Source organism: Catharus ustulatus, chromosome 6 (genome assembly GCF_009819885.2).
Source record: "Catharus ustulatus isolate bCatUst1 chromosome 6, bCatUst1.pri.v2, whole genome shotgun sequence".
Lineage (NCBI taxonomy): Eukaryota > Metazoa > Chordata > Aves > Passeriformes > Turdidae > Catharus > Catharus ustulatus.
The window spans coordinates 32,222,908-32,238,171 of NC_046226.1; the positions used below are offsets into that span (position 1 = coordinate 32,222,908).

At 35.2% G+C, this 15,264-nt stretch overlaps 1 protein-coding gene across 16 annotated transcripts in view; it reads left to right on the plus strand.

The window, feature by feature from the left end:
- Positions 1-15,264, plus strand: part of RYR3 (ryanodine receptor 3) — a 200,352-nt gene that overhangs the window by 145,529 nt on the left and 39,559 nt on the right. For 6 of the 16 annotated variants that reach the window (XM_033062284.2, XM_033062289.2, XM_033062285.2 and 3 more), the window contains exons 66-74: positions 1,469-1,599; positions 4,219-4,539; positions 5,839-6,079; positions 6,390-6,477; positions 6,581-6,673; positions 9,468-9,488; positions 11,338-11,352; positions 14,290-14,460; positions 14,924-14,983. In XM_033062284.2, coding sequence (XP_032918175.1) covers positions 1,469-1,599; positions 4,219-4,539; positions 5,839-6,079; positions 6,390-6,477; positions 6,581-6,673; positions 9,468-9,488; positions 11,338-11,352; positions 14,290-14,460; positions 14,924-14,983 — 1,141 coding nt within the window. The remainder of the gene's footprint in view (positions 1-1,468; positions 1,600-4,218; positions 4,540-5,838; positions 6,080-6,389; positions 6,478-6,580; positions 6,674-9,467; positions 9,489-11,337; positions 11,353-14,289; positions 14,461-14,923; positions 14,984-15,264) is intronic. The other 10 variants (XM_033062290.2, XM_042779380.1, XM_033062294.2 and 7 more) reach the window with 2 other exon arrangements.

Below are 15,264 nucleotides of genomic sequence, written 5' to 3' on the forward strand. Positions count from 1 at the left end.
CCTCTGGTTCAGCCACAGTTGGGGTAGCCACAATGCATTGCTTTCCTCCTCCCCCTGAGGGTGCTGTCTTGTATCAAGCAGAATCCAAAAATAGCAGCTAGAGTCTAGCATGTTTCGTAACTTTGCACCTCCCTGAAGCTGCCACAACAGTTTTCCTTAAAACATTCTGCCACTTTATCAAGCACTGTAGTTGCTCTGGGGTGAACTTAAGAACCATTGGAGCAGAATCATCCTTCAAAAGTCTGCCCATTTTCTTCCACCTTCCATACCACTTATGACTATCCACCTTTAGGGCAGATCTCTGAAATACTCTCCTAAAAATCTCTTTTGTAACTCCATGGTGCGGACCAAGGCAAGGGGACCCAGCAGACCCAGCAAGAGCATGTTTTCCTTAACTTCCAAGGGAAGTTCAAAGTCCTGAAAAACAGTTTTAACAGGCCTGAAGGGAGTGAAAAGCTGGGGAAGTTATCCACCCTTTTCTTCCCACAGGGTAGAATTATTAATGGACTCCCTGAGGTACTGCCCAAGGTGAGGGCAGGAGAGCAACACTGAACACACATCCCAAATTACCTCCACTGTCCTTGATGTTATCATGTCATAAGCTGATATTACACAGTGCAGCAACAAAGCAATCCTGGTCCCTCTCCCTGCTCTGAAAAATACCACCATGAGGAGCACATATTGGATACATGGGAATGTACACCTGGGTTAGGTACCACAACCATGTGAACCGACCAAGCAACATTGTGACCAGCGGCTCTGGACCTAATACAACAAATTCTTAGATCATATTTTCTCACTACCCACTCTGGTCAGATGTGTTGTTATCTCACCCTTTTCTGCCCTGTGTCGAGTGCCAAATAAGGGTGTTGGCTTCAAAATGGTATTCCCTCAGTAGCTCCCATGGAAACTGTCCCACTTGCTCAGTCCCTCCTTCCCTGTCCATGTGGTGGATGGAGAGAAGAACAGGAGGTGCTAAAGTAAAAATCATGGGTTGAGATAAGAGCAATTTACTGCAAACAGCAACAAAATAAGGTAATGAACAGTAAGATAACAATGCTAACCATGGTGTACAAGAAAGAGGGAAACAATTCACATGCAATTGCTCACCATCACACAGGACCCCTGACAATGTCTGACCCCTAAGGAGCCCTGTCTCTGGCAATGACATGAGGTGGCATAGAATAACCTCTGGGTCCTGTCCATGCCAAAAATTAATCCTGTCCTGATCAGAACCAGAACATTGGTGGAGGTGGGGTTTTTTAAGCTTCTTTTCTTACAACACAGTAGTTCTTTTCATGTGAGAAATTAATATTTTTCTAAGTTATCAGATAGTTCCTAATGTTTTAAAAATATTTTTTAAAGCAACTATAAATACTAATATTTCTTTTTATCATGTATGCTAGACACTGAAAGCCTGGTGAAACACTTTTCCTCTCAGATGACTTTTAGTGTCTCTCATATGCAGGCAGCGTCCCGCACTTGGTGAGTGTTTAGCATCTCTCGCAGCAGCCATTCCAGTAGCATTCCTTGAACCTTCCCTCAACCATTACAACCCACTGTCTGTTTTCAACACAAAAAGTGCAAGAGAAAGAGCAAGTAAGTACTGTTCCTCACAAAACAAAACCAAAAAGCTGTTCACTCCACTCCAACTAAATAATAGAAGTGGTATAATGAAAAAGCCCTGAATGTATGCCTCAACAAAGAGCTCCTGCTACTGATGTTTCATTGCTTGCCATTTTAGCCTTGCTCTACTTTGCTGAGATTGTGCCAACAATGTTCTCTTTCCCCTAATGTTTTTTAATATTTTTTCTGAACATGATGTTTGAATACTTTTTCTAAAGATGCATACTGTATTATGTAAAGCTTGGTTGAAGATCTACATTTCTACAATACAAAAATTTTTGGGAAAATACAGTTCTGTTCATGTAGCAAAATGCAAGAGGTACAATATCTGATTTAAGTGAACAGGAAAATAATTTCTGTGGGTTTTTTGTCTAACCAGTGCTCCAAAGCAGTTTGGTATAGGGAACTCGCAGCAGAATATGATCAAATCCGAGACCTTGATGAAAAAGAGACCTTGACAAGTTGGAGAGATGGGCAGAGAACTACCTGAAATTCAACAAATGCAAATGTAGGGTCCTGCCCCTGGGCAGGAATAACTCCATGGACCAGCACAGCCTGAGGCTGACCTGCTGGGAAGCAGCTCTGTGGAGAAGGACCTGGGGGTGCTGGTGGACAACAAACTGTCCCACCAGCCAGCAGTGTGTCCTGGTGGGCAAGAAGGACAATGGGATCCTGGGCTGCATTAGGAAGAACATTGGCAGAGAGAGGTGATCTTGCTCCTCTGCTCAGCCCTGGTGAGCCTCACCTGGAGTGCTGTGTCCAGTTCTGGGCTCCTCAGGACAAGACAGACAGGGAGCTCCTGCAGTAAAGACTATGAAGATGATGAGAGGACTGGAGCATCTCTCTTATAGGGAGCTCGGCCTGTTCAGTCTCATGAAGAGAGGAGTGAGAGAGGAGCTCATCAATGTATACAAAATATTTAAAAAGAGGATGTCAAGAGGATGGAGCCAGGTTCTCCTTGGTGGTGCCTAGCAACAAGAAAACAGGCAACATGCAGAAATTGATGCACAGGAGCTTTCACCTAACATGAGGAAGAACTTTCCTGTGTGGATGACTGAGCACTGGACCAGATTGCTCAGAGAGGTTGTGGAGTCTCCCTCACAGCAGACACTCGAGAACTGTCTGGACACAAACCTGTGCCATGAGCTCCAGGAATATCTCTGCTTAAGCAGGACTAGGTCATAGAATTATAGAATAACCTGAGTTGGAAGGGACTCACAAGAATTGTTGAGTCCAACTGGCCCTGCACAGGACTCCCCAACAATCACACCATGTGCCTGAGAGTGTTGTTCAAGTGCTTCTTGAGCTCTGTCAGGCTGGTCCTGTGACCACTTCCCAAGTGACTAGACCAAGTTCCTCATAAGGCTTTCCCTTCAGAGCCTTCCCCATCCTTGTGGCCCCCATTTAGGTGCTCTCTAAAAGCTTAATGTCTTTTTAATGTTCTCATGCCCAAAACTGGGCACAGTAGGTAAGGCTTCACCTCAAGGTAAGGCTGCCCAAGCTCAGAGCAGAGCAGGACAATCCCCTCCCTTGCCCAGCTGTGATGCTGTGCCTGATGAACCCCAGCACAGGGTTGGCCCTCCTGGCTGCCAGGGCACTGCTGACTCATAATAAACTTGCTGCCAAACAGGATCCTCAGGTTCCTTTCTATGGCACTGCTTTCCAGCATCTCATTCCCTAGCTTGTATACACAACCTCTCAATGGGGCTTACCCATTCTCTGATTCCATTGAAAGGAGAGTGAGTCCTTCTACATTGAATTTCTTTGCTTGCTTCTCTCCCAACTCTTGATGGACTCATATCTTTAAATATTTCAGCATTTTCCTCACTGATCCAGGAAAGAGTCACTACCTGCAAAAATCATTGTAGCTTTAAACAAACAAGAAAAAGAAATACAGGTAGATTGATTTAATATGCTTCATAAAGTTTTTTTCCATATAAAAGCAGTTATGGAAAGGCTTCTGCTAGCCCTTCCTCTCTGTCTGCTTTATAGGAACAACACTATATCCATTATTATATCCAGAAATAGTGGAAGAATTTTGTTTGAGAGAGCTGGCACTAGATTGTGATGGGTTGTTAATTTCTGAATAAACATTCTTCATTTTCCAATACAAATATATGACAACTGGAATTCTTTCCTGGCATTTTTGCTGGGATGTAGTTAATGAACTAAGCACAGTTTTGTTTTAACCCCACCCATAATTCTAAATTGTTTTCTTCTCTTCCCCCAAGGTGGATTTAATCTTTGGCAAATCAGCATAAAAATTGTGAATGATTGTGAATACAGTGTCCAACATTAATGTAAGCTTTCTGTTCTGCACTTTTACACAGCTCATCAGATAATTGCAGGACACCTTAGGATAAAGCCATAGCTTTATGGCAGCTATTGTTTACATTATTGCAGTATGCACATCATCTGTAAAACACAACTTATGAAAGGAGATACCCATGCATAACCCAAAGTGTTACTATAGTTCAATCTGTCCAAGATGGTGAAGGAAAAAAATCTGAGCCATTTCTATTTAGGGTTTAAACACAGATGTTCTCTTTCATCTTGCTAATTGATCTTTTGGTTTTCTACCCTTACTTGCAGTTTTAGGTATGCCTGATACAGTAGAAGAAATGTGTCCAGAGATACCTCAGCTAGATAGACTAATAAAGGAAATAAATGATTTAGCAGAGTCTGGAGCAAGATATACTGAAATGCCTCATGTAATTGAGGTGATCTTACCCATGCTATGCAACTACTTATCCTACTGGTGGGAAAGAGGGTCTGAGAGTGTTCCTCAAAGTGCTGGGCCTTGCTGTACAATGATAACATCTGAGCATCTGAGCATTGTTCTTGGAAACATTCTAAAAATCATTAACAACAATCTGGGAATAGATGAAGCATCTTGGATGAAAAGAATTGCAGGTACAGTAAATATTTTTTGAACAGTAATTGTACTAACAATATTACTTTGCTGTTTTTTACCTTATTGGCTAGTGATACAATAATAAAAAATTATAACTAGAAATGAAAGAAAGATAAATAAAAGATAAGCAACAGTAAGATAAATGTTTCTATTTTATTATTAGTTAGATGCATGCATTGTAGCATCACTGTAAGTAGAGAGCTTCCTATTCACCATAAGAGATTTTGAAAATCTTCTTCTCTATGCACTGTATAAGAGCCTTAGCATTTAATTTGGAGTTGTCAATTTCATTGATTTTCAAGAAACCTGAGTTTTACAGTAGAGGGTATAAGTACTGTGAATTCTGTTCATGAAATATCAGGACAAAGTGGAAATAAAGTATGAATGGTGAAGAAACCTCAGGAGTAACCCAAGTTCATAATTAGTTCATTTGCCTGAATAAATGTGGGAGCTATAAAAGAAGCTGAAAGTTTTTTCAAAATATTGTGTAAGGTATAGTATCTATCCTGATAAAGAAGTTCACTAGATCTACATTTTTTCATTCATATTATGCAGTGTAAGAATATAATGTGCAACAACATGGTTCAAGAAAATCTATGTAAAGGTAATAATTTCCTGCTAAATTTGAATAACCAGTACCCATTAGTACTGTGTTTTTAATAATTTAAATGCTGGAAGGTCTTTAATAAAACAAGGATTCCTTTAAAATTTAGTAAGAAGTTTGCTTCTTAATTGTAGAGAGTGTTTCCTGCAGTTTTGTACTGATTGTTCATCTACATAAGGTGTTAATATACTCATGTTGTTCTTGCAAGGATTTTTGTCTTGGGTAGTTTGCATTTTATTAGTAGTACTTCTACAAAATTGATCTATGACCTTGAATTACTCATTCATTCTCTGCATTTTAACTTGCCCAAGGCAAAATAGGTAAAGGAATTCTTCCAGAACACTATCTTCTGGTGCTTTTCTGACACTGGATACAAAAAAACCCATTCCAGACACAAAAAAATCCAAACAAAAACTATTTTTGTAAGGACTTTGTGTCTCAATCCTTATTTTGCTTAGGTTCTTTGTTAGAGACATGGGACTTGCCAAAACCATGTTAGTTTAATTTATATAAAACTGAAATACTTACAATCCAAATCCACATTCTGTCAATCTCACAATATGCAATTTTTATAAAGTGACATTCATAGTTTTATAATGATTTTATGGTGCAGAAAACTTGAGCATTCATGTTAATACAATGAAAAACACCAGTTATGCATTAACCATGGAATTATCTATATTTTCATGTATAGTTTATGCTCAACCCATCATCAGCAAAGCCAGACCTGATCTTCTCAGATCTCACTTTATTCCAACACTGGATAAATTGAAGAAAAAGGCTATGAAGATAGTGATGGAAGAAGAGCAACTGAAAGCAGACAGTAAAAATGACACCCAAGAAGCTGAGCTCCTCATTCTTGATGAGTTTGCTGTGCTTTGTAGAGACCTTTATGCCTTCTATCCAATGTTGATACGTTATGTAGACAACAACAGGTAAAAAACCCTAATATTTAAACTCGTATTTATTACTTAATGTACCTATGTTCAGGCAGTCAGAAGGAACACAGTTCACATAATGTTAAGGTGAGAATCAGATCCTGCATGTTTTAAGATTCTTAAATCCTAATTCTGAATAATTTAAGATTCGTAAAGAATGCTGTACCTTGAATTCACACCTTTTGCTCAGGTGCAAATTCCTAGATTAACTAAGAAAATATTACCTGATCTATTAATTAAGGATTATTATTTTCAACTATCTTCTTCCCAGTATCTTATTTTAAATTTCTCTTGTTTTTGTAATTAGAGCTAATTGGCTAAAGAAACCAGATGTGGACTCTGATGAGCTCTTTCGAATGGTTGCTGAAGTTTTTATCCTGTGGTGTAAATCACATGTAAGATAAAATGTAAACTTTTCCTTTCATTACATTCTACCTTTAAATATAAATGTGGTACATGCAGATGAGTTCAACTTCTGGCGATTTATTTTTTCTTTAGAATTTTAAAAGAGAAGAACAAAATTTTGTCATTCAGAACGAAATCAACAATTTGGCATTTTTAACAGGAGACACCAAGAGCAAGATGTCTAAAGTAAGTAAAAAAATTGTGGATCAGGTAAATCTACACTATGTGTTTATTATGCTAAAAGAAGGCTCTGAAAATCTAGTCAGATTGCAGCTGCTCTGCTGTTAGAAGAAAAGAAAAATAGTTTTGCTTCTTGATGACAGATGTGACAACTAATACAGAAAATACAGTTTATGTAACTTAGAGTTTCTAAACATCTGCTAATACTCAAAGACACAAGATTAAAATAAAGGTCTTGATTTGAAAAAGTTGCATGGAAACTATGGGCTGTATTATAAAATATGGGTTACTGAATATTCAGGAAAGAAAAAGGTGGACTGTTTTATTAAAGCAAGTGAAGAAACATTGCCTCATCATTTTTATGTGAATGTCAGTCTATTGTTCTGTCAGCTCTGGTGGAGCGCAGCTATCTTTGCACATATATCTTTATTTATATATACAGTGTGCTACATGTGCACCATTTTTCTTGTTTCTTATTCTTATTGGACACATTAATTTCTTTTTTGCTAATTTTCTGTGTGAAAAGATGCTGATATGATGACTTCAAAGTACATCTTGTTACCTGTATAATAGAGAAATTGTCAAGGTAATTGTCAAAGGCTGCTTTGACCTTAGCTGAGGAAATTGCCTTACTCAGCTAAAGCCAGATGAACTGGCAAATATAGTGAATAAACCCTTTCTCTTATTCATATTTATAATGAGTTTAGAGTAATGGTATTCTGAAGGTGTAGCAGAGAAGTAGCATTTCAAGTTTTGTATTTCACTATATTTTGGTTACCTGTAACCTGGCTACTGTAAGTCCAATTTCAAACAGTAGAGAAGCAGATAAAATGTGTCATTACATTTCTTAGTTATCTTTAAAAATGTGTTTTAGAATGTGTTTAAAACCCAAGGGTTTTTCCTTTTCTTTTCCTATGATTTTTTTTTGTTTTGGAACCTGACAAAGCCAAACCCTAATACTGGATTTTTACAAGCAAAAATAGTGTATTATCTGCTCATCATTAGCTCATGACTGGCCCTGAAAAAAATTCCAACTTTATAAAGAATTCTGTATTCGTAGATAAGGACATTTTTAACCTGTATTCTTGTTGTCAAGATGCAGTTTATCAAAATTGCTTGATAAAATTGGAATGTTTGTATCATCCCTATTAACAAGATGGATAGTGGGCACATCCAAGCTATTTGAGGATCAATTGCACAATATAACAGAGTATAATACGTAGCTCTGCACTTTTATCATACGGCAATCATTGCACACATATTCATAATGAGTATTTTAACATTTATACATTACAACTGGCCTGAGGAGACAAAAAATAGGTGTACTTTTTTTTTTGGACATCATAGACTAGGAACAGTATATATAATGTAAATTGTGTCCCACTGCAGTACTGGTAACAGGATAATATGAAGTATTAATGTCATATTTTTGTCAGTCTGCCATGGCAGGAATAAAAGACAAATCTTTACTAAATAAGTAATAGGTATATCTCCTACTGCTCTGATTTTGATAAAATCATAGGAATTTAAGAAGAATTTCTATTACACAAATCTGATTTTGAGATTATATTTTCAAATGCCTGTTGTGTATATTTAAGTATACAGATACACTATGTATGAATAATTGTATGAATATATTTGTAACAGAGATGTAGATGCATATGTAACTACATTTTTATTTTGATGGGTATACAGTACAGAGAGATTCTGGGGGTTTTGTGTACATATAATTTTTTGTAAACATATTAATGTCAACTTATGGCATTCCAGGACACTGTGCATGGTTATTGCTAATAAAGGAAGAAAAAAAATACTGTATTGTTCATGACTGAATATTTTATCAATATGATACTGTAATGGCAGGCATGATTGCAGAACAGCTGATAATTTAGATATTTGTTCATTACTTAAATACCATGATGAAATATATTGAAGTGTCTTTTAGAAGGTTTGTATTGATTGTAGTGATTGTATTGATAAATGTGGTTTCTAAGCAGGAAATTGCTAATATTTCATAATATAAAGTGTAAGTGGTCTTAACCCAGCACATCAAATAAATGATAGATTTACATCTGATTTTTTTTTTTTTAAGACTGCATAGTTTAAAAAAACCCAAAAATTCTCTAAGTAATTTAATTTCAGGTTTTCTTGCAGGTTTGATATTTACTTCTATCCTTATACATTTATCAGTGAGGGACATTCCATTAGGAAACATTATTTTTATAATTTCTTGCTTTAATATTAACATTTACCTTAAAAAGTAGCATATTAACAGAATAATTAGCCCTTTCCTCTCTATCACCTATTCCTCTTTATTCACATTATTTCTAGTGGAAGCAATATTATCCAATATTTATCAAGCAAGAGAAAGTATAGAAAACTGAATATGAACATTGGTTATTGATAATTCTGCCCAAGGCAGAACATTTTGGGATCTCCTAAAGGAGCGAGGCCCCAGGCTGATCTCAAACTGCCTTAGGTGACAGAGACAGAGTTTCCCCTGATACAAAATACTGGAATGCTCTCAGAGTGTAAGGTGTAGTAGATTATGTACAGAAGGTTCTATATCCTTAAATGCCATCTGGAAGGAAAAAAAAAAGAAAGCAGAGGAGGAAGAAGTAGCAGTATGTTAATTATTGGTAGCTAATAGCCATGGTAACAAATGATTCATCGTTGCAATCAAGAAATTCTTTAAGTACCCACTGTATTTTTATTATACCATATTAACTTTGTTAATAGTTTTTCAAATAAATGTATTAACAGCTGAGAATTTAATTTTTCTTTTCTAAAAATATGGCAGCAGAATGCTCGGAGGGGAATGGTAAGTTAGAGAACTTTCAGCCTGAGAGAGACTGGTAACTTAGATCACACGGAAATACCAGATTTATGATAAAACCGTTGAGAATTTAAACACATTCAAATACACTAGTTTGTTATTTTCGACCCCTTCATAGGCTTCTTGATAAAACAGCCTTTTGGTTAAGAGGGAATGATGTCCTATTGTGTTTTTCAGTTAATTGGAATAGAAGACTAAATATATATGTTCACATGTGCATAATGATTGTGTAATATGTATGTGGGCAATTTTTCTGTCTCAGGGTGGGAATCTAAATGAACATGTGACTGGATATACAACCTCAGTTTCTAAACATTTGTATATCCTACTGAAGTTTTATTTGACTTGCTCTCATTAATTTTTTTAATCATGTTTGAGTAAGCCTATTATAGAAGTTAGAGGCAGTCACAAAATGCAAGTTTGTATTATGAAGCATCATGGATGTTCGTGCCCATCTGTAATATGTAATACATATAGTTTGCAGATTTACAATAGTTACGGGATTTCATGTTAGCATTTTCTGCAGAAATTTTAGATCTCTTCTTTGAGAGTATTTGAATTGTATAGAATACATTTACTTTGGATATACTAAGGTAAATCAGGAGTGGATTATTTTTATGGTCAGCTATAATAAATTAAATATAATTAACATCTTGTGTTTCCTTACCTTTAGTGTATACATACACCTGTAAATACCTGCTGAGCCAGGTCTATGCAGTGTCTACATATTTCATATATATTTTAAATTAAAATTTGCTATTTGTCTAAGGTATTAAAGATTCTAAGATGCTAAGATTCTAACCCTTAATTTGAATATTAGTCTTTCACTTTTCTTGACTTGTACCTGTTTTACTTACTATGCGATATAAATCAAGTAGGCTATAAAAATATTTTAATAATAGCTTGACATCAACATTCTGAAACTTATTCAGGTAACACAAGAAAACTTACTAACACAAGAAAAGTTACCATTAGGGCAGAATGACAGAAGTGAGGGCTTGTGTGTGGTTTTTTCTGCTTGTTTTTAACCAACAGTTTTCTGTAGTACTTTCGTATGCCTGGTTGAGGATTATTTTCAGTAATAGTTTATTTTATTTTATCATAAATTAATGGTTTTGTTGTTATTTTCTTAAGATTCCCTGAAACAGTTATAATTTTTACTATGGGATATGTATTTAAGTGTATTTATGGTATTAATATAATAAATAGGATAAAATCCTCTGCATGTATGAGAGTTACAGCTGAGTTTATAATACTGTTCTCAAAATGGGTATGAGAGATGCAAGCTAAAGTTTTCTTTCAGGCTGTTTTCAGTAGAGTAATAAGCTATGCAATGGGAAAATAGATCCGTAAATTAAGTGCTACACCTTGCCAGTGATAGTTTGATTTCTAAACACGGTTTTTTCTCAAATGTATTTTGGTCGGGGAAAGAGGTAGAAAGAGCTATTTTTATGAAAATGTGAATATTTTTCACTACTGGATTATCCAGAGTTCCAGACACCTTTCTTCTTTTAACAAAATTGGGAAATTATGTAGTAATCAGTGTATTGATAGGTTAACTTACTGGATGTCCTTATATGTGCAAGCAACAAATGGAAGTGTGTGGTTGAACAGCAACAGAAATTCAGAAGTTCAATAATTCAATAAAGATTAAGCTGATTTCACTAAGATCTCATTTGGTTATGCATTTACAGTCTATTGTTTTAGCTATCAGCTTATTCTATTTTTACTGTCCTCATAAAGCTGAGTAAGTTTATAAGTAACCTGTAAAATTATCATCCTCTCATCTCTTTTACTTATGTTTTTTTTTTCCCTTTATTTTTCTTTCATACAGGCCATACAAGTAAAGGTACAGGTCAAAGTGCATGATGTGTCTTTGTTTTAGATTTAGAGATGATCAGGCTCCAAGCACTCCTTCCATTGATCATAGCAGTGGCGTCACAAAGTGAAGCACCAGGTTCCACCTACTATAAATTTTGTCCCAGCTAAAGTGGCAGTCTTTGACCAGAGCAAATTAAATCCCCTTTGGCACTCCTAAATATTGCTTAATGTGAAAATGTACTAAAACTACCTTCTGTAACTATTTCAGATGTACATTCTGCCTCTGCTGTCTTTCTGCATTCTATTTTGTTGCTAAAATAGTGAAGGAGACATTGTAAAAGAAATGTCTAAGTAGAGTCATTAGAAAGATATATTTGGCTTATGATATTCAAGACGAATGTTTGGGAAAAATGTGCTATAGCCTCCACCCCATCTGTAGATGAATAGATTATATTAAATACAATAAGTTTAAATAAGATGTATAGTTCAAATCTCACCTTTTTCCAAAAGTAAAATGTTTTTTACTAAAGATGTGAGGTGTGACAAAGCTTTGAATAACCCTTATTTCTTTTATGTATTTAATGTACTCAAAGATTTCTTTTCCTTCAGTAAACTCTAGGTCACTTTCCTTTGCATCATTCATATTCTTTTCTTAAAATACAAATTTCTAAAATAGATGAGTTCTTTCTGATCTATGGTGCATTCTTCATTGGTGAAGCGGAATAAGCAGCAAAATGGAGTAGAAACCCTTTCATCTTTCCCTTCACTCTGTGTGCTGAGAAGCACACACGATGCTGTGAAGAGCTTGTAACCCATTAAACTGGAGACATGAATTAAAAAGGGAGAAGCTCTGTTAAACTAGTAACCTGATTTCATGCTTTGCTATTATCAAACTTCTACCAGGTACACACAGTAGGATTTAATGACTACTCTCATACTAATCTGAAAGAACTGAAGCTCAAAGACGGATGGAAATACAAAAAAACATTAATTCCATAATCTTAATAATCTTATTATTAATCTACTAAAGAATCTGTAATTGTTTTTTGGCATATGGGTTTTTTTTCAGAAATATCCATTTGGGTGTTTAAGTCCTCAGACAAGTAAGATTATTACATGCTTTTAGACAAACAAATGATATAATTCCTCCTGTTGAGGTCCTTTTAGCAAAGTTAATTATGTAGACAAAATATATCCAATTTCATGCTCTTTATATATGTAATGCAGGTATTTTGTGTGCACAGGTGCATATTAGAACTGAAAGAGACAAAATTCCATTGTCATTTAGATTTCAGTCTGATACTCTACTTATACATTTACCAGCTGGAGAAGTGAATTCAGAGACAGCAGAATTTATGGCAAAGGCAGAATGGATCTTTTCATGTTTTGAAAATTCTCCAGTTTTTAGGTTCACCAATCTTATTAATCTCATATGAGCATAAAGAAAATTGGATGTGCAAAATGTCCACTGGCAGAAAAAATGGAGAAACCAGTATCTCCTTTTACTTTCTTTATAAAAATACATCTGTTGCATATTTTGTTATTCCTTATTTAAGAGGCATAGTGACGCCACTGGAAGACAGTGATACATTGTGGGATTTGTTTGTCTGCTGTCAATGTAGAGTAAAAATAATGTCATTATTGAAGCCATTGCATCACTATTTCTAAGCCACTCTGAAAAGCAAAGCTTTAAGGCAAAGTACTCTCTTGCAATTGTTAGTTCCTTAAGAAAGGAAGCCACATCCATTGCGTGTTCCCTCAAACTTGCAAAATATTTAACACGAACTGTATACATAGACATTCACTCTCTAGAAGACAGAATCTGCCAAAATTTATCACCAAATAGAATACCTATGGCTGCCTTTTTCTCTTCCAGAGATTACTGTGATAATAGTGAGGCATTAATTGGGAACTAATGAATCGCAATGGATTCTGCTGTATCCTTATTTGGAACTACACAATATATTGTAAGAACAGTAGTTAGTAAATCCTAATTGTAGAAGGAAAAGGATGTGGAGGGTTAAATGAAAGCATTTGTTATTTTGTAGTGTTGTACAAGCCTGGAGGCCTAGTCCTGAAATCTTATCTTTAGCAAAACTCCCCTTGAGTATAGGAGTTTAATCTGGGTACAGAATTCAGAACTGGGCTGTTTGATGTTGTTGCTGTTTACTGTGTGTTCATGAAATAGATGGGTCTGTTTGAAAGATTTTGGTTCTCTGTCTCATAAAGGAAAAGTTGGGTGTGAAATATGTTGTACAGTGTCTGTCATAAGAAGATAGGGCAGATGTTATTCTGTTGTGCTGTTTATTTCTGTCTCTTTTGTTTTCCTTTTCCTATTACTGATGATATTCAAAGATATAAAATTTTAAATTTTTATCCCAAATTTGCTAATATTATTCAAAGGCAAAGAGCAGTACTTTCCCAGAGGCACTAATTCATTGGCATTTCATTACATTGAATCAAAGCCTTTTAAATAATACTGTTTTTCAGATGAGACAAGTCAGGCAATATTCATTCATTCAGACCCTGGATAACTATGTTTTTATAAATCTCTTACAAAAATGTAAACATCCTGAATTTGTCTCTGTAGCATTAGGCAAAGAATAGTGTCCCCTGAGAATGATTCAGCTTTTAATTTTAAGGTTGTTTCTGATTTGAAAGGTAAGATCCAGAAAGTATTGTCAAAATTATATGTATGAATGCACACAAAAGTGTGTGACTCCTATTACATTACTGTTACTGCATTTTCTGCACTGGTGCACACCAACAGTAGTCCTTCACACTTCCTGCCCAAGACTGTACACCCTTCCTCTAGTGTAGAATTTTTAATTATTTGTACCACATCAGGAACACAGTTTCCTTGGACCATTAGGGGAAGAGCGTATTGGAGAAGTGTGTGATCAGAGAATTAAAGTAAATTTCTTTTTCTTTTTCTTTTTTTTTTCTTTTTTTTTTAAACTTATAGTCTGGAGGACAAGATCAAGAGAGGAAGAAATCAAAACGTAGAGGGGATTTGTACTCCATACAAACATCCTTGATTGTGGCTGCACTCAAAAAGATGCTTCCTATTGGTTTGAATATGTGCACTCCTGGAGACCAAGAGCTCATATCTTTGGCTAAGACTAGATACAGCCATGTAAGTGTGTGATTTTAATAGTTTTTAATGCAAAATAAGCAGAACTCTGTAAACTGAAGCACAGATTTTGAAGCACAGATATCTAAGCAGTCAATATTAAAATTATCTGTATGTACTGTAAGCAATTATAGCTGATAATTATTGTGCTTTTTTTAAAAAAAAAAAGTATATATAGAACTGCCATACTTTCCCTGTTATTTTCCATTAGTCTACCATGTGCAATTTTATATATTCATGTTCTTTTGCAACAAATACTGAACTACAATTAGTTAGCTTTAATTCCCTTTAAAGTTTAATCTTTGTTTTATGGTTAAAGAAAACCTTTGCCCCTTCTGGTATCTTAAATACCTTGAAAGCAAAAGAAGTTAAATTTCAATATTGAAATATAAGCTGTTGTATGTTGTAAAAATTTTAATGAAATTAATCATAATCCAAATTGAAAAATACTTTTACCTTTCTACAGAGGGATACAGATGAGGAAGTCAAAGAACACTTACGGAATAACTTACATTTACAGGAAAAGGTAATATCAAAAAAATCTGTCTTATAGATGCCAATGTGAACTTTTCAACACAGAAGTTGCAACTGTTTTTCTGTTGTGATGTATTAAAAAAGATAATCCAAAGAGCTATTAGAAAGATTTCCATTTTAACTTTATTCTTCATGATTTTTCATTGCAATAAATTGCTTATTTGTAGATTTGTTAGGTGTATTCAAGTTTCTAGAAGATCTGTAGAATGGGACAAGTGTGAAGAATTGAGATACTGGTAGTCTTAAAACGATAATTACTTAGAATCAACTTGA